The sequence below is a fragment of the Mesoplodon bidens genome, assembly GCF_964165515.1.
Source record: "Mesoplodon bidens genome assembly, chromosome: 9".
In the NCBI taxonomy this organism is placed as follows: domain Eukaryota; kingdom Metazoa; phylum Chordata; class Mammalia; order Artiodactyla; family Ziphiidae; genus Mesoplodon; species Mesoplodon bidens.
This window is the reverse complement of record NC_138166.1, coordinates 21,267,676-21,287,492: the sequence shown is the minus strand read 5'-3', so window position 1 is coordinate 21,287,492 and position 19,817 is coordinate 21,267,676. Positions and strand designations below refer to the sequence as shown.

Below are 19,817 nucleotides of genomic sequence, written 5' to 3'. Positions count from 1 at the left end.
ACAGGTGCCCCATCCTTCCCTGGCCTTGGCCTCTCCAAGGCAACCACTCAGGGTGTATGGCCTTGGGAAGGAGTCCATGAACCAAGTCCCAGGGGTCCCAGCATGAGATGCTGGGGTAAAGACACAGCAGTGATTCATTCCTCCCATCTGTCCACCCGTCCATCTGTCTGTCTGATCAGCCACACTCCCCTAATACCCAATGAATAGAAGATAAGTGCTTGCAGAATGGATGCATGGAGGATGGATGGGTGGATGGAAGGAAGTATGGAGGATGGATGGATGAGTGGATAGGTGGGTGGATGAAGAAAGCAAAAGAAGGGCCAAGGGGGAAGGGGGAGGGATGGGCTGGGAGTTTGGGATGAGCAGGTGCAAACTATTATATAGAGAATGGATCAACAACAAGGTCTTACTGCACAGAACAGGGAACTATATTCAATATCTTGTGATAAACCATAATGGAAAAGAATATGAAGAACGTATTGATATATATATATATATGTGTGTGTGTGTAACTGAATCACTTCGCTGTGCAGTAGAAATTAACACAACATTGTGAATCAACTATACTTCCATAAAATAAAATTGTTTAAAAGAAGGAAGGAATCACATTAAGAATAGTGCAAACCTAAAGAGAGGTAGAGTGGGGAAACCCTGAGAAGCTCCAGGGAGTACACCATCTCCAGGGGCCTGGGAGTCTCGGAAGGTTACCGAAAAAGCCCCATCACACACGTCCCCCCCCTCCCCCGCTGCAAGGGCAAGGCAGGACCCCGAGGGGTGTACACACCCCGTGTGCCAGGCCCCTAGAGGCACTGGGGAGGGTGGCGTCGGCAGCCCCTGGTCCCCACTCACGGAGCAGCTTTCCAGCAACCCCTCCCAGGCCAGCTTCCTTCCGCTCCGGCCCCTTCCCTGCGGGGAGAGTCGCAATGCTGTCTCCCTGGGAGCCAGGCAGTCACGCTTTGGCCCTCGTGTGCCCTGAACCCTCTGCTGAGGCCACCGCTGGCGGCCCGCACCTGATCTGGTGTCCAGTCCTCATTCTGCAGCACTGAACACAGCTGACGGCTCTCCCTCCTCCCCGGCCCTCCTCCCGGCTGCCCGCACCCCCTCTCACCACCCCGCCCTCCCCTGCCCCTCTTCCTGTCTCCCGCCCTCCTTCTCTCAGGAACTCTCAGGCTCGGGCCCTCCTCCTTGCACATCCTCCTGGCGCTCCGTGCGCAGTGCCAGGGTCTCAGTGCCCCCCAAGGGCCTGTGAGCTCCCCAGACCCCCGCCCAGCTCCGAACTGACCTCAGTGCCCAGGAGACCCAGGCTGACAGGTGATAAAGGCACCTCCCCCCGGCCCCGGGTCGTGCTCCCCTCTCTGCGTCCCCCAGAGTGCTCCCTGTGGCCCCCCAAGAACGTGAACCCCACCGGGGCCGAGGGATCTGTCTTCGCTGCCGACACCACCCTCCCCCCTCCTGGAAGAGCCAGGTGCTCTGGAAACACTGTGCTCCTGACGGGGGGCGTCTCCGAAAGGGGGAGTGGAGGGGAGGAGGGAAGAAAGAAGCAAAGCAGAGGGCAGGGCAGGCAGGATGCGCCCCCCACCCCCGTGGGACTGGTAGGTAGAGTGAAAGGAGGGAAGCTACCGGTGAGCCGGAACTTGAAAGAGGCCCTGGCCAGGTGAAGGGGCCTGCGGAGCAGGGTCCCTGGCGGTGGGAAGTCCGTGTGCTTGTCTGCACGGCAGGTGGAACGCTTAAAGACCTCAGTGGGCAGGGGAGGAGGGAGATGGGCGGCTCCTGGCACCACCTGGCCAGCCAAGGGGCTGGACTTTGTGCAGGACAGCAGGGCTGCAGGCGGGCTGCTGCTGGGATTCACTCTGGCACCCAGAGGGCAAGGGGCAGGCACAGTGAGAAGGTGGCCCCCCACCCCGAACCCTGCTCTGAAGGGTGGAGAACAGTAGGAGGAGTGGAGGGGTGCTGGAAGGACGGGGCCCTGGAGGAAGGAGGGGTCGGTGGCCAAGAAGGTCCCCCCAGGGGGACGCTCAGAGGCAGCCCGGGTCACAGACGACAATGCCGCGATTTTTGAGCTCGCTTAGAAATGCCGTGGCCACTCCCATGGCAGGCTCAGCATGGATTCAGGCTTGTTGGATTCGAATCTCCAGGCTTGCTGCTTCCTGGAGGCCCGTAAGCCCTCCTTCCCTGCCATTTCAAAGCCGCTCTCCAGAGCGAGTGGCCTTGGATGCCACTCACTGGTCCCTTGGCCGAGCTCAGGGCTTTGGCACAAGGAAAGGTGTCACCTGTTTCCGCCACCTCCCCCAAAAAGTCAGGCCAGGAGGGAGGGGTGAAGATGTGGCCCATAGGACGCCAGGTCTCTAGGGTGAGAAGAGGACAGCTGGGGACAGGCAGCCAGGGTCAGAGGGGCCCTGAGGCCCCTGAGAGTGGAGGGCACAGAGCTTTGCCCTGAGGTGCGTAAGACATAAGCAGACATGCGTGTGCAGGAGTCTAACGCTCAGCTCTAGCCCCTGGGAACCGCAGCTGGGCCCTGCAGCAGCTGCGAGCACGGCCTGCCAGCCCCTCCAAGAGGCGGAAATCGGGAGGGTGGGACCGTGAGAGGGTAGCCCCCTCTTCTGCAATCACATCATGCCCCTGCTGCCCACCGGTTCGTGGAGGGAGGGGAGCTCCCGTTCAGTTCTCGGGTTAATGTTTTCACCGTACATGATGCCTTGGCTCTGTGGAATGGTTGGAAGAAAATGAGACCAAAGGAGGCGACTGTAATTAGAAAGCATTAGGAGTGCACGGACCAATGAGAAATGCATACTCCTCGCTCTAGAAGAAAATCTGTAACTTCCCTAGTGGGGCTCTAAAGGCAAGAACACTTTCCACTGGAAGTCTGAGAAAGAAAGCAAAATGAGAAGCAACAGTCAGCACGCAGGACAGCTCCGAGCCAGGCAGACCTCCGGGCATTCAGTCTCCTCCTCCAGGGTCGGCTTGCCCACTCTCTTTGGGGTCTTGGGGGTGGGGCTGGGACAGCCGGGCATTCCCAGATCCCCAGGCAGAAGGATGAACTAGAATCCCCCGCCCCTGCCCTCAGGGTCCCCGATTTACCCAGGCAGGCCAGCGGCTTCCATGACGTTCGCCAGGGTCACGTCGTTGGACCACACGTCGTACTGCCACTTGCGCAGGCCCAGGACCCCGCAGAGGACCCTGCCGGTGTGCAGCCCCACGCGCATGTTCAGGTCCACCTCAGTGGCCTCGGCCACGGACCTGCAGCAAACACAGGCAGGGCGTGGGGCTGGGGCCCCGTGGTCTGCTCCCTCAGGGCCAGGAGCACAGGGCAGCGGGAGCATGGTGGGCGGGGGGGTCTCCTGACCTAGTCAGCCTGACCCCCGAGCTGTGGGTCCTGGTGGGCAGGGGTCACTCCAAGCTGGCTCTCCCTGCTCCCTGGCCACTGGCCATCTCACAAGGCATCCCACCTCCCCTATCCCCCTCCCCACCCAGAGCAGTGGCAGAAGAGAAATGAGTCCAGGACCCCGATTCAGGACCCCAATCCTGCTCTGGGTACCATGACCTGATCAGGGGTGTTCGTGCCTGCTTGCTAGCCAGGGGCCAGCGTAAGAGCCCCGGGGAACATCGGACAGGGTCCCAGGAGCCCTGGGAACGGTCAAGGTTTGACCCTGAGTTCCCTGACTGAGAGGGTGGGCTGCAGACCCAGCCTGTGGGGAGGCCCGAGGCTCCACAAACCTGCCCCAAACAACAGGGGGACCTTGTGAGTTGTAAACTGCACGTCAGTCAACTCACGGGAGAAAACAAGGCAAAACATGCGGACGCTGAAATCAGACTGCAGGGCCAGTGCACGCGCGCTCCAGTTCCCCAGGCGCTCGTGTCTCTGGGCTCCAGCCCCGGCTGAGGAAAGGGTTGACATGAACCCTGAGGGCCCCAGGAGAGACCACCCTCAGAGGTGGGGGCAGCATCAGAAGAAACAGGAAGCACCCATCAGAAGAAACAGGAGGTGGTTTTAAAAGTTCCTTGGAAAGAGATTCACGGCAGTCATGCAGGCGGGCTGTGCTCAGAAATCCCCTCGGGGGACACAAGGACGCCCTGCATGGTTTCTCCAGCCCCACGAGGCCCACGGTGAAGTGAGATGCAGGAAGCACACAAAGGGCCTGTGATCGCACAGCCAGAGCGCAGGGGACGCACCGCAGCCACGGGGAGGCCCTCTGATGCCACTTTGCTGGATTTTTCCACTTCTCCCCAAAAGCAAGAGATTATTTAATCTTTAAAAAGTCTGAAGCATGTTGCTGAGGAAGCAATATCGGGCCTGGCTGGTGTGCTCCAAGGGACAGAATTGCAAGGAAGCCGTGAGGGCGGGGAGGGGGTCAGCCACGGCGCCCCCAGCCCTCCCCACCCTGGGCGGGTCCAAAGGTGGCCCCGACCGGCACGTGTGTTGGATGGGGCTCTCTAGCCGGTGGAGACGTTCCGTAGCAAGAAGGGCAGGAAGATGGAGCTGAGGCTCGGGGACACGGCGGCCCCATGATTAGGACATCGGCTGTGAGAGGGAAGGGAGACTGGGAGACCAAAGGCACACAGGGCCACACTGCCACCACCCTCGGGCAGCCCGACATGGACTACCCACCCTCCGTCCCCTCCCAACAGCAGGTGCCCTGTAGTCCAACCACGTCTAGACCTGCCCCCCAATACAGCAGGTGCCCCAAGCCTGTGAGCACAATCTCACTCCTGCTCCAAGTCTCAGGGCTGATTCATGTGCATCCCACCCTGTTCAAACAGAACATAGGGCCAGCCCGGGTGCCGCATCCAGGAAGCTCTCCCAGATCCTTCACCACAGCAAACCCACCCCCGTCCCTGCCCAGACCCTTGTCACTCTGCTTCCACTATGGTAGCTGGGTCAGGCTCCATCAGAGGAGACTACTGCATCCACGTGGCCACATGGCCGGGCTGACTCTACTGACCAGAGGTTTGGTGGACATTCTAGGGCCCTCCCAGAGAGTGGGCTGCAAGCATCCTGGGTGGGGCTGCCCCAGGCCATTCCTTGCCTGTGTCTTGTCCCAGGCGGCTGGGACTTCCCACCTACCCCACCCGCAACGGCTGCAAGCTGTAACAGGGCTTAGCAGCTGGACAGATGCATTCCAGCCACAGCACCCACCACTGGCCCCTTGGGTTTGGTGTCAGCCCAAGGGAGAAGGAAGGCGGTAGCTGACACCTCCTGCCCTGGCTTAGCTTCCACAGCCCACCTGCGTCCACAGTGTCCTGACTAGCCCCATCCCACCTGGTGGTCACTGCGCGTGAGCCAGCCTCCACGCTCGGTACCTGGAAGTCCTCTGTGCCTGGACGGGCCTGCCGCCTGCTGACCCGAGGCCCACATATAGTGAACCAAAAATACCCAGACCACAAGCAAAGCAACGTCTGGATGAAGTATTTAGCAAAATGGTACCCTGCAAGTTTGGAGGTCTGATTCATGATTTGCTAATGCCTGTGATGGGCAAGGTGCTCCCCGTGGCGTGGACAAACCCCATTCCTATAAGTGCACAGAATCCTGATGCTTTGGAGCCCAAGGGAGGGATAGCAGCAGCCCAGCTGGCTCCCTTTTCTGGGGGTTAATGAATTGATGACCGCAGTGGCTGGGGACCCAGCATCTTCCATGCCAGCCCATTTAACCTGGGATCCCATTTAATTCCCACAACAGCTCAGAGATGCAAACACAGTTTCTGCATGTCACAGCAGAGAAAATCAGGGATGCAAGGAAACCAAAGCATCACCTCAAGGATGGGGAGCCAGGAACCCAGGGGGCCTGTCTGCTTCCTTGGGCAGGAAGCCCCCAGCCCACTCAGGAACAGCCACATCTGGGGACTGACGGCCTGAACTCTAGGAAGTGTTCTTGTACCAGACTTGGCTTCAGAGGAGCAGTTTCCTTGGGTCTGACCTAATATTCAAGGCCTGACAGAGGGAAGCTGGCACTGGGGTGCAGGAAAAGGTAGAGGCACAGATCTCACATGGGCAGCACACCCACTGGTGGTGGTGGGGGGGGCAGGATCAGGCCTGGGTACCCTGGGGAGGGGCCACAGAACTTAGGGTCAAAGACATAGGTCCAAGCAGCATGACACCACCAGGAGTCCTGGAGAAACCTCCCCAGAACCTTCAAGGTCAAGGACTAGCCCCTGACCACCAGGACGCAGGGCCTGGACGTGGCCATGAGGTTGGTCCCACTGCCCTGGTCTCTGCCAATCCAACCTCGCTCAGAGCCCCGGATGTCATGAAGCCATCACTCCCATTTTTCAGATGGGGAAACTGAGAGCCAGGGTCACAGCTCTGCAGGGGCAAGACGAAGCCAGTCACCACACTTGCTGGGCACGTAAGGCTCTTCCCACTCTATCTCCATTCCTCCCACAGGCAGGTGCCATCTGGCCCAAACCGGGAATATATATATGACTTTAAATTATTATTAAAAATCACACCAACAACGATTAACTTGTGGTGTTTTTTTTAAGAGCACATTGCACACCTTAATGGGGTCCACAGTTTGAGAGGAGGATCTAATTTGGGTGCTGAGGGCAGATGGGGGCCAGATTCCCCAGAGCAGGAGCCCGGGGGGCCCTTGGGCACTGCCACTCCACTGGGAGGGGGTTGAGAGCCCTGGGACTCCACATTCAAGGCTGTGTTCTTCGCTCAGTCTTTTACACAGAGCACGGAAAATCTTTCCACCTGTTTTCCCCATAGAGATGAACTTTCTACCAAGTGGAAAAAAGATCATTCCTCACTTCTTGGCCAAGGAGAAGACCCTCGACCCCTCTGGTCTCACACAAGGTCAGAGCCGGTCTGGCTGCACGCCTGCCTGCTCCTGCCCTTGCAGAGATTTCTTCCTCGGTTTTTTACAGATTCCTTATTCAGCTCCTCCCTATCCGACGGCAGCAGCAGCAAGCGCTTGACCCACACAAGTCGGTCCTGCACTCACAAGGGTCGGAATGGATTGTCCTGTTTTCTGAAGCGAGCGACCCTGGTGGATGTGCCGCCCGCAAAGCGTCCGCCTGAAGAGGGAGCTGACAACAGTGGTTCGACGCCCCTACGGTGGGGCTCGCGCATCCCCCTCACCTGAGCATCTGCATCACCACGCACGGCGTCTGCACGAGATGCTTCAGGAATCTCATAACCTTGCCAACCATCCCTCCCGCCTTTGGGTGTCCTCTGTCCACTCAGAGGTCCCCAGGCCTGCAGCAGACCTCTCTGTGGCCCCGGCAAGGGACATCTCGGCACCGCAGCCTCTTCTGCTTCTGGGTCACCCACGGCGCTGTGCCCGTGACCCAGGGCCACCTCTGGCCTCCCCAAAGAGCAGGCCGGTCAACAACCAGCCTCTTCTCCAGTTCAGCTTCTTTCCTCCAGAGCAGGGGCTGCATATTGAAGTCACCTGGGGCGGGGGGGCTTTTCCACCCTCAATCCTAGACCACAGCCCAGACCAGCTGCCACTGGCTCTCTGAGCAGAGCAGGTCTCAGGGATTCGACTTGCCCAGGCGATGCCGACACACAGCTCCTGACTCCTGAGAAGCGGGGTACCAGGCCGAGCATGCTGGCAAGGTGCTGAGCGCCCTGCTCCTGCACACAGGGTGCAGGTGTGTGGACCCCGCAGTCTGCCTCGCAAGGACTGTGCAGTTGAGCCTGCTGTTCCTCCCACTGCGTTCCATTCTTGTGCTATTACTTCTCTGCTCCCAAGTGTGAAACCACACCAGGCCCTGGTGACCCCATCTCATGGAGCCGAAGCCACCTCTCCAGTCGAGAAGCTGGAATGTGGCTCTAAGCTCCGTCCACCAGCCCAACCTCCCAGCTCCACACCCTCCTTAACTAGACGGAAGGCTCCCACCTCCTCATCCCCTGATGAGGACTATGAGGGTGGCTAAGAAAGGAGCAGGCCAGGCCCCCAGTGTTCCAGAAATACCTGCTCCATCCCATCCTCTCTCCCCAGAGAGCACCTGACACCTGGTCACCTGCCCGCGTGGACAAGCACATGGGACTCCTTTGCGACTGGAACGCAGCCGGATTTGAGCCAACCCTTCCCCGCAATCGACTCCTTGAACCTCTTATCCGGCTAAGCTCGAAGGGTCATTTTTTTGGCCTGACTAATGCATAGCTGGCAATACCCTGGATCACCGTGGACAAAGAAATGCAGTCCCCACAGAATGCAAAGAAGGGAATCACAGAGGCAGAGCTGCACAGAGCAGGCGGGACTCCTCCACCCCGCACCTCGCCGCGTGGCTCTGGGTCTCCGCAGCCACGGCACAAGTGATCCACCTCGGACACACCGGCCGGGACGAGGCAGGCCTGCACGGCAGGGCACTCACGTGATGGTGTCGATCATGTCCAGGCCCATCTCCACGCAGCAGTGGGCGTGGTCAGTCTTGGGCTGAGTGAGGCCGGACACGCAGTAGTAGCAGTCTCCCAGGATCTTGATGCGACGGCAGTGGTTCTCCTTCGGGCGAGAGGGCAAAGGGCATGTTAGTGACGCACCTGGGGCCGCCCGAGCACCTGCGCCTCTGCCACCACCAGGTGCGCTGACCGTTGAGCTCAAGGCCCGACCTAGACCAGGGCCCAGGCGGCTCTCCCACAGTCAGGGTACCTCGGGAGGGCAGGTGGCCCCTCTATGGCTGTGATTAGGGTCGCCTTGGGGCACCCCATGCCGTCCCCGCTACCCGCACTCAGCCTCTTCCCACGCGGGGGTCCGCCTCCCCTACCCTTCAGATCTCCGGGCCAACCCCACAGGGGAGGTCACCCCATGCCTGGGAGCCAGGTCCTCTCCCCAAGGAGGGGCCCCCTCTCCCAAGAGGGGCTAGTACAGTCCCCGTCCTTGGATCACCATGTGATTGGCCCTTTTGGAACATGCTAGACTCCTTTGCCAGCCCGGGAAGGGCAGGCCACACTCATCTGAGTGCCCGTGGCTTAACCCAGAGTCAAGGTCCACAGGCCGTGTGAGCAGCTCTCCCCAGAGAACCACCAGCCGGGGCCTGAGCCCAGACCTCACCACCCACAGGGAACACCTTGGAGAGTCATCCGACACTGCAGAAGGTCTACTCGCGCACTTACACAAAGGTGAGAATGCCAGCACCCACCTCGCCCTCGTGTTGAGGACAGGGAGACACGTCAGATGCTTACAACCACCTGTCCTGCACCAGTCCACTGGGGTCAGCTATGATTATGACGGCGACTGTCAGTTTTATTTCAAGGACAGCATTAAAACGGCAGTTTTAGAGCATTTTGTTTTCAACACCCCTTCAAACCCCCCCTAAATAACTGAGGACCTCACAGAAAGTTTTCATGCAAGCAGGTTACACCTATGGCTATTACCACATAAGAAGCTACAACTGGGAGATTTTTTTTAATGTATTAAAGCATTTAAAGTAACAATAGCAAATCCGTTACATAATAACATAAGTAACACACTGTTTGAAAAATTATGACATTTCCCCAAACAAAAACAAATGAGAAGCAAGGCATCCTTCTCACTTGCTGTGAGTTCACACAGTGCCCTGGGATGAGAATTCTCAGCCCTCAGCACCCACGGGTTCACACACGGCCCGCACTTCTTCTGCAGGACGCTGTCCACTGGGGCAGGGGGTCGGGGAGGAACAAGGGCCAGTGAGCCTGCTGCTCTCCTGAGAGGCGGCCCAGGGCCACTGAATGGCTGGGGGCCCAGTTCGCCCCAGCCCTGGGCCTCCCTCAGTGTAGGGACAGTCGGTCAAAGGGGAGAAGAGCCGTCACTTCCACCTGTCGGGTGGCCTCTGGGAAAACCCAGTGACCGGGTCTTCCCCATGCTAAGCCCCACAAGCTCCCCCTGTGGACAGGGAGCTGGCCTCAGGGAGGTCCAGGGTCCAGCCACTCATCCTTCAAGAGACCAGGGGCGGCCACTTAACCATTAGGACACCAGCCTCCTGGTCTGCAGAAGGGGCTTGTTTCCCAGCGTCCCACGGGCAGGCCGTGCCAGGGCTGACTTGTCCCGTGACAGAGTCTGGGAGCCCAGGGCCTGGTGCAGACGTCCACACTGCAGAGCCCCTGGGAGGCAGCCGGCCAGGCTTCTCCAGGCTAGCAGGCAGCCCGGGCTCTCTTCTGGCACCTCTAGAGTGTCCATCCTCACCTGTCCCCACCGTCACTGCCAGGACACACCGTGCAGGCCAGTGAGGGGCAGCTCCCCCCCATACATCCGTGTCCCGTCTTCACACTCGGGCTGCCTTCACTAGACCTGAGCGCCCAGGATGAGATGAGGGTCCACTGCCAGGGACGCGACCCTCCCCAGGCGCAGAGACCCTCGGTGGAAAGCTCATGATCCCCGACTCGTCCAGTCCCCTCCCAGCTGTCCATCTGGTGAGCCAGACCCCTCCCTCTGAGGAGCCCACACAAGTGACAGCACCTACCCCACGTCGGCAGCATTCTTGCAGAAGATTTCGAAGGTCACCAAGCCCTGCCTCTGGGGACCTCGAGGATGACAGGTGTCCCCACCCATCAGCATCTCCGTGGGATGCTGAGTGTGGGTGACTGCGGACATCCCTGCATCCCCCAGCTTGGCTCCGCAGAGATCCCAGCCACCTCCAGGCCCCATAACCCCAGCCTTCTGTTCATCTCTGCGTGTCCCCGACACGCCTGACCCTGGGACTAGCCCTGCTCGGTACAAGGCCACTGAGCGGGCAGGTGTGTGCGCGCACACGTGTGTGTGTGTGTGTGTGTGTGTGTGTGAATGGGCCATAAATCCTACGGGCAGGTCGTAAGTGGCAGTTGTGCCATCAGATTTCAAGGGAAATCAGAGGCCATGGGTGGGGCTGCCCCCCCACAACAGCCACCCTATGAGCCGGACTGTCATATGTGACACAGAGACTCAAGAGTGGCCGCCACAGGAAAGGGAGTCTCTGTGGGGCTGGGTGGGATCTCTGATGGCCGACCCCTCAGGACAGGAGGTGCTGAAGAACCCTTGTTCTTGTAAACTGTGCTGAAGGCAAGTGGTGCCCCTGGCGAGCCTCAGGAGCGACCCCTACTGCCCGGCATGGCTGCTCTCCAAGTCAGGACGGGGGCATCTAGCAAGTGACATCCAGGCCGCAGGCTCACAGGTAGATGAGGCCCACCGCATTCTGGGGAGAACTTCCTGAAGAGCAGCCATCCTCCGCTGGACCCGCCAACACACCCAGGAGCATAATTACAGCCCGTCAGCGACAAATGTGTCGCTGGCAACCATCCTGAGACAGTCCCTCCCGGGCTCAGGACAGACTGGGGAAGTGAAATGCTCACCCGTCCCCTTGCTTTTTAATCTCAACTCTCCTGACTTTTGTTAACAAGGCTTAAGAGACCAAAAAAAACGATGTTTTCCATTGCTTCTGGTGTTTTAGATAACAACATCTTCCCTGTAAATACGGAAAGCCAGCGCCTGGAGTTCCCCTGCAGGGAGCGTTTGTGACACCTGAACAGCTGTTTCCCAGCCAAAGCAAAGAAAGAAAACGGAGGAGGAGGGCCGGCGGGGCTTGCTTGGAAGGGACAGGAGTGACAGGACATGATGGGCAGAGACCCCTCAGAGCAGCACAGGGGCTGCCAGGGGATCCAGGCAGGAGCGTCTCCTTTGCTTCCCAGGTATGGTCTGCAGGCCCGCTGGTCAACTCTGGACCCGGCTGGCCCTGCCCGAGAGGACGGCAGAGACTCCCACACTCAAGGGCTCTGTGACCCTGCCGCCCAGCCCTGGACCCGGGAAGAAGCAGAGAATTCAGTGGGATCTCAGGAACAGCCACTGCCACTTCAGAACCGGAAGATGCCCAAACCCCTCTGAGGCCGGCTCTGAAACAGCGGGGTCCAGAGAGGACCCCACACTGCAGCTGGCTTCTGGGAAGGCTGGGGAGCTCCCAAGACCTGGTGGCACCCCTGGGGGAGGGGAGGTGCAGAGAGAGAGCTTGAAATGACCCAGTGACCGCACCTGGTCCCCAGATGACAGCATCCAAAACCAAATGGCCAAGTCACGGTAACTTTGCACAGCGCTGGGCCATCAGTGGGAAAACAAAATAAGAGATTTTAGAAAATGTTCCTCTAGGTGGCTGTCTCAGTGTTTAACCTGCTGCGTCCCCACAAAGCTGAAAAGAAATGCACCAAAATATAAACCACGGCTATCGCTAGAAAGTAGGACACATAATCTTTTCAACTTCAGTTTTCATAGATCATTCCTGCAGTTCCTTTTACTGAGTCCCACACGCTGCACCCACCGCAACAAGGACCACGGATATAAGCGAAGGGAAGAGATGAGGACCCTGTGCTCCGAGGGCTTCCTGCCCACGGGGAGGGACCACACAGGAGCAACAGAGCTGGAACCCAAGAACGCACAGACGTCTGTCCTACAGCAGAGACCAGCCGCACTGACTCACGACCAGAAGTCTCTCCAGCCTCAGCCACGCCCAAGGGACATCAACGGGCCCCACTGAGGCGCACTCTCCAATAATAAATAGTCACAGGTACCCATCTGCTCCTGGTATCCAAAAGGAACAGTGGAGGAGCAACCCCAAACAGAGCACAGATGCCTAACTGCACAGGGCGCGGGGCGATGGTGGGGTGGGTCGGCCCTCTCTCCACGTAGCTTGCCTCAGGGTCTGCACTGTGGGACACAGCCGTGCAAATATTTGATGTACTTAAAAAAGAAAAATTAAATTTAGAACAGCAATGCCTAAAAATAAAACCAAAATGAAATAACTGTGACCACGTTGGTAGCACAATTCACAGGTGGTTTCACAAGTGGTTTCACAAGAGACAGGAAAACACGTACTTGACTGTGTATCTAGTGGGATGTAATTCAAGGGCAAGATAACGAGAGAAACCACTAAAGAAATCTTAGATTGTATTCAATGGTCTTATTGTGGGGAATAATATGGGTAACGCTATTTTGAATCAACTGTATATAAAAGGGTGAAGCAAAAAAATTCTATTACTGTCATTAGGGTTTCCAGCATCAAAGGAAAAGGGACACAAGTATAAGAATCACAGAAGTTAAGTGAATTGGAAAGATCAATATGAACTCAGAATTCATTCAGGAATTTTTCTTTTTCTAAAACATAGCTTCCATGTCTGGCTCCTGTAAAGTCCCAGGACCAGAGACCACCCAGATTACAGGCTGGAAAAACCATTTCCCCATGAAAGAAACTAGGGCTTCTGGAAAACGCCGCATCTGTGAGGCAGGATCACGCTCAGAGGGGATGGGCTGAGTCACGAGGAAGCAGGAAGCAACGGCACGGCTCACCCCTTTGGAGGGTTCCAGTCCTGAAACTTGATAAAGAAATGAAAAGAATCAAGCATCCACTGAGGATAACGAAAGAGCTGGGGACTAACTATTCTTCGTTTTTAAAGAAGTACAAGCTAATAAATGCAGAGGAAACAACAGGATCAGAAAACTATCACTGTGTCAACCAGAGTGAACACTGATGGGCCAAGTTTTCGACGCAGCTGCTGTGACCCTCGGGTGCAATGTCATAGGAGACGGGTAACAACACGGGAACCTCAGACCCACATGCCCTGGAGGGAGGACGCCAGCGGAGAGGGGTGCGCTGGGGACAGCACTGCACTCCAGGGAAGGGTGGTCAACACAAATGAGCAAGCCCAGGATCCAAGGCAGATAGAGAAGGTCCGCTGGCTCAGGAGAAGCACAGGACACCCCCAGCCTTGGGGCTGAGCCGCCTCAAAGGGCAGGAGCATTAACAAGGAAAAACCAAAACCAAGAAACACTTGGCATATCCACGGAATACGGTGTGTGTATTCATCCAGGTTTTTGTTTTCTGTATCCTATGAAGGTCTGACGTCTCGGGGGGCCTCGCTGGCAGGGAACGATGACCACCGCGCAGGGCTGGCTAATTCCTGCAGACAAACAATGGCTTGTTCCTATTACACCGGCGGATCAGAGGCCCCATCTCCTGTGCGGGCTCTCACACTCCGGCCACTGGCCCCACCCTAATCACCAGGGCAGGGACCAGACCGCAGGGAACACCGACAGCCCAGAGCCCTCACTATCCACACTGTCCAGCCCTGCGTCTGCTTGTCCCCTCTTCCCGTGGAAGCGCCAATAAAGTCCCGCCCTGCTCTCCCAGCCCCCTCTGCCAACCTGGGCGCCCGGTGGTGCCCTGTGACCTTGGATGGCCTAGTGTGTCCCCTCGTCTCGGGGACCATGAGCATCCTTCTATGGCATTAGCTTCTGCGTTATCACTGACACCCAACCCAAGGGTACAATCCAGACACACGTCCACCTCATGTGAATCCTGACTGGAACAAACCAGCTCTGAAGAAGAGATGTGTCTGAGACGAGCAGGGTGACCAAGCCCAGAGCCAGACTCAGGAATCTGTGACTGCAGTCAGTGCAATTGGGTGCGACAGGCACCTTGAGGTGGTGCTGGCCATAACGTGCTCAGTGGAAGAGCTACTCACCAAGGATGCAAGCGTGCCGTGCGGGGCTGGGCAGGACCTGGGGGGAGAGTGCAGACCAAACAAGACTGGCCAGACGTTAGTTACTGTCGAGGATGGGTTGTGGGTGCCTGGGGAGAGGGTGCTACGTTATTGTCTCTACCTTTGTGCTTGTGTGAATTTTCTAAAACCTTCAGGGCAGGGTTTACATCTGACTTATTCATGCTGCATCCCTATCACCTAGGACAATGCTGGCACACAGTAGGGACTGGGGAGCTGCTTTCTGAACCCAGTTATGAACACATGCCTCCGTGGTGATACGTGGAAGAGCCACATCCTCCTCCTCTGCACGGCGCTCAAGGGGCCCATTCAGGCTACCCTACCTCTCCCTCTATCACGGCTCCCCACTCAGGCCTCAAGTGAGCCTTGCTCTCCACACCCCCCTCCTCCCTCTGCCTGGAGCACATCTCCCCACACAGGGGCCTGAGCCACCGCAGCTGCTGAACAAAGGTTTCCTCCCAGCAGACAGGGTGGTGAGTTTCTACAGGTGGCCTGATACGAATGACAGACTCCTTCAAATTCCAAACGTCTACTGGCTTTTCAAGAAACAATATCTAGGGCTTCCCTGGTGGCGCAGTGGTTGAGAGTCCACCTGCCAATGCAGGGGACGCGGGTTCGTGCCCCGGTCCAGGACGATCCCACATGCCGCGGGGCAGCTGGGCCCGTGAGCCATGGCCGCTGAGCCTGCGCATCCGGAGCCTGTGCTCCGCAACGGGAGAGGCCACAACAGTGAGAGGCCCGCGTACTGAAAAAATAAAAATAAAAAAAGAAACAGTATCTATTCCCTGCTAATCAAGGGATAATTAAAGAAATCCAGGTTCATCATCAAGGATGCAGAAAGTTCAGAAAACTAAAAATCATAACTCACAACTCAGCAATAACCAGAGTTATTCTGGAATATTTCATTCCAGTCTTTTCTCTCTGGCACTCACGTAAGTGTGTGCACAGACATTGTGAAAATTGGGATTCTACTCTATACGTTATTTGATCACTTAAAATCGTTCCTTTGGGTCAGTTTTCCAAGCTGAGCTCTGGTGACAGCTCCACCACCACACCCTCCAGGCTGTGCTCACGATGTCTGTTTACATCCTGACCACACTCTAGCAAACATCTCATTCAGCAAATCCTGGTTTTGCAAAATTGGCTCAAGGTCTCCCCACCCGAGCTGTAAGTACCCTGGCTGTAAGTTCCCTGACTCCGTCTTTGTGCTCCAGCACTCCTTGCCCGACAGCAGGTGCACAGGTGGCTTTGCTAAAGGAACACCGTCCAGCAGAGTCACAACTGACCCACGAGCATGTGTCAGGCCTGAACGCAGCCAACTCTGCGCAGCTACGGGACCAGGGTGTCAGAGCAGGAAGGCTTGACCCTCTGAAATGATCCCAAGGACAGTCTCCCGAGGAGGAGGAGGGATGAGGGGGGACAGGAAGGATGGACCTGGACACACACCCGAGTAGCTCGGAATTGGGTAGGGAGCTCTGCCCTTGGACCAGCTTCCATGGGTCTCTTTCAGAAACATCCAGAATAACACAAATAACTGAAAAATAATGTCCTCACAAACACAGGTCATCAGAGTCATCTTTCAGGAATTGCACCCCCTACACTCTTGTCCAGGAGCCCCTCGGTGTCGGGTCCGCATGGGCCAGAAAGGCTCACGAAGCGTCCGAGTTCAGGGACAGCGCAGACTGGCCAAGTCCAAGGGCGGGCATCCCCAGGGAGAGCCCCTCAGCAGACTCTGAGCCTCCCACCCTTGTCCACGCTCGCTAACACCCATTATACGTGTGGGTCAGCCTCCTGGCCCCAGGCACCACCGACACTGTCCTAAATCCAATGCATCCCCATCCTGTGCCAGGCAACTGCCACCTCGGGACTGAGAACTGACAAGAGTGCGACAAGCTCTCTCTGGAAACAGTCCCTGAAGGATTCCTGGGGTCATGACCAGAGCTAAGGACTGTGTTCTCATCTGCCTGTCACCCCTGAGGAGGGGGCCACAACCAGCCCAGGTGGCTGCTGATAAGAAGACAACTAGGACTCAGGCTCGTCTCCGTAGCGGGTACACCAAGGACCCTCCACTCCGGCCCACACCCCCTGAACCAGCCAGAGGGACGTCTGCTTTGTCCGGCCAGTTCACTTTCCCGCAGAGAAAACTGATCCACAGAAGGGCCCCGTCCCCAACAGGTGGTGGTGGAGCAGGGCTGAGCCCGGGACAGGTGCTTCTCCATAAACCCAAAGGGGGCAGCCAGTTGCCAAATACACACGGAGATCAGAGCAAACACAAATCTAAAATGGATCCAATAAATGGGGGGAAGGTCAAAAACATAGTGCCCATCTGTGGTCATCAGCCGTGGATCAGGGTAAATAAAACGTCAGCTCCTGTGGAGACTAAGACAAACAGACTCTGTGTTTGTTTAACTGCCCGGCAGATACCTTTGTAAAGGAGGATGGGTTTGCATCCCTGGGGTCACCACACCCTCCTCACCGGGCACTTGGACACAAAACAAGCACATATGAGAAAAACATGTCCAGGTGCTCATCAAAACAGGACACCAGCAGATTAGAATGAAAATATGTTTAAAACACATAACATCAATGCACAAAAGAACAGAGAAAAAAAGCAATAAATTAGAAGGGAATGAGGCCATTTTAATTTTGAGCTTCCTCACAGTCACCTCAACGAGAAGGAAAAAAGATCCGAGATGAAACTATAATGTCTGAGCTGGAAGCCGCACTGGATGGTATGTGGCAGGTTAGACGCTGAAGATGCAAAGATGAGTGAACCTGAAGGCGCAGCAGTAGAAACTGTCCAAAATGAAACAGAAAGAAAAAGAACCCCCAAAATAAAACAAGGTCATCATCCTGACGTGGGTGAAACTGGTGTTCCTGAAGGAAGAGGAGGAGGGGCACAGAAAAGTATTTGTAAAACGGTGACTGAGGGTTTTTCCCCAAATATTATGAAAACTACAGATGCAAGAAGCTCAATAAACTGCAAGCACAAGACACCTGAAGAAAACCACAGCTAGGCATGTCAAAATCAAACTGCTGAAAACCAACAATGTAGAGAAAATCTTAAAAGCAGGCAGAGAAAAAAGACATTTCATACAGAGGAGCAAAGAGTTGACAGAAGACTTCTTGTTGAAAACAATATGAAAGATGACAATAAGAGCAGCACCCTTAAAGTTCTGGGGGAAAGACCTTTGCACCTAGAATTCTATACCCAGCAAAAAGGAAATTCAAAAAAATAAAGGCCAAATAAAGAGTTCTTTCAGAAATACAAAAGCTGAAAGGATTTGTCACCAGCAGGCCCACACTGCAAGAAACACTAGAGGAGGGCTTCCCTGGGGGCACAGTGGTTAAGAATCCACCTGCCAATGCAGGGGACATGGGTTTGAGCCCCGGTCCGGGAAGACTGCACATGCTACAGAGCAACTAAGCCCGTGAGCCACTACTACTGAGCCTGTGCTCTAGAGCCCACGAGCCACAACTACTGAGCCCATGGGCTGCAACTACTGAGCCCAAGCGCCTAGAGCCCGTGCTCCGCAACAAGAGAAGCCACCGCCATGAGAAGCCCATGCAGCGCAACCAAGAGTAGCCCCCGCTCGCCACAATTAGAGAAAGCCCGTGCGCAGCAACAAAGACCCAATGCAGCCAAAAATAAATTTAAAAAATAAATGTATAAAAAAAAGAAAAAGAAACACTAGAGGAAATTAAACAGAAAAAAAGATAAAACGTGGAAATATACCACACGTAGACCACACAAATGAATGAAGCCCATATTCTGGGCCATAAATTTAAGAGGATTCAAATTTTAAAAGTATGTTCTCCAACCACAGTAAAATTAAATTTGAAGTCAAAAACAGAAAGATCTTTGCAAACTCCCTCAGAAAACAAATGTCTTAATAATCCATGGGTCTAAGAAAAATTAAAGGGAAAATTATAAAGTATTTTGAACTGAACACAAATAGAAACACAGCATATCAGAAATTTGCTAAAGCAGAACTTCACAGGAAGTTCACAGCATTAAACACTTATATCAGAAGAGGAAAAAAGATCTAAAACACAATGGTCTCTGCTTCTACCTTAAGAAACTACAAAAAGAAGAGCAAATGAAAACCAAAATAAGCAGAAGAAACAAAATAATAAAAAAATCATAAAGGAAACTAATAAAATTGAAATAGAGATATATGAAACCAAAAGCAAATTCTTTTAAAAAATTAATAAGATTGATAAATCTGTAGCCAGAATGATGAGACAAAAAGAAGACACAAATCACCAAAATCAAGAATGGGACAGGTGCCATTACCACACATTCTACAAATATTAAAAGGATAACAAGGAAATAGTGTGAACAATTTTATTCTAATAATTTTGACAACTTAGGTTAAATGGGCAGACTCCCTGAAAGATTAAAAAACACCAAGCTCATTCAAGAAAAAAATAAATAACCCGACGAGCCCTACTGAAAGTAATTGAATTCGTAGTTAAAAATTTCCACAAAGAAAATTCCATGCACCAGTAAATTCTACCACACATTTAAGAGAGAAATAATACCAATTCTACACGAACTCTTCCAGAAAATTGAACTGGAGGAAATACTCCCCAACTCTTCTACGAAATCAGCATTATTACCTTGATACCACATAAAAACAACATAAGAAAAGAAAGCCACAGACTAATATCCTTCAGGAGCATAGATGGAAAAAAAAATCTAAACAAAAAACACACATGTACACACATGTACACTTACATATTCACATACATATTAACTCATGTACACACATGCACACATATACATGTACACAGTTGCATGCATGTTCATGCACACTCATGTATATACAATGCACTCACATGTACACACACACTCACATACATTTATATACACATGCTCACTCACATGCGTACACATACACACACCTAACATATCTCTTACACCAGTCAACCCACCATGAGGCTCCAGTGTGTGCAGCACCTGTTCTCTGGAGGGTGTGCACTTCCCTTGATAAAAGTATCTAATCCAACATCTCAGACACTAGTAAGTGTCCTGGTGAAAGAGCCTAGTAGTGAATAAAAGAGAAAATCTCTTATGTACCAACAAACTGGACAACCTAGAAGAAATGGATAAATTCCTAGAAATATACAATCTACCAAGATTCAATCATGAAAAAATATAAAATCTGAACAGACTGCATCAGTAATCAAAAACTCCCAATACAGGAAAGCCCTGGACCAGATGATTTCACTGGCGAATTCTACCAAACGTTCAAAGAAGAATTAATACCAATCCTTCTCAAACTCTCAAAAAAACAGAATAGGAAGGAGCACCTCCAAATTCATTTTACAAGGCCAGCATTATCCTTCAAGGCTGGTACAAAAGAAGAAAATTA

General features: G+C 54.6%; 1 protein-coding gene across 1 annotated transcript in view; it reads right to left on the bottom strand.

The window, feature by feature from the left end:
- ADCY1 (adenylate cyclase 1) overlaps positions 1-19,817 on the bottom strand; it is a gene marked incomplete at its 5' end in the record, with an annotated part of 122,332 nt that overhangs the window by 57,199 nt on the left and 45,316 nt on the right. The window contains 2 exons of the mRNA XM_081243372.1: positions 3,079-3,237; positions 8,319-8,446. Coding sequence (XP_081099498.1) covers positions 3,079-3,237; positions 8,319-8,446 — 287 coding nt within the window. The remainder of the gene's footprint in view (positions 1-3,078; positions 3,238-8,318; positions 8,447-19,817) is intronic.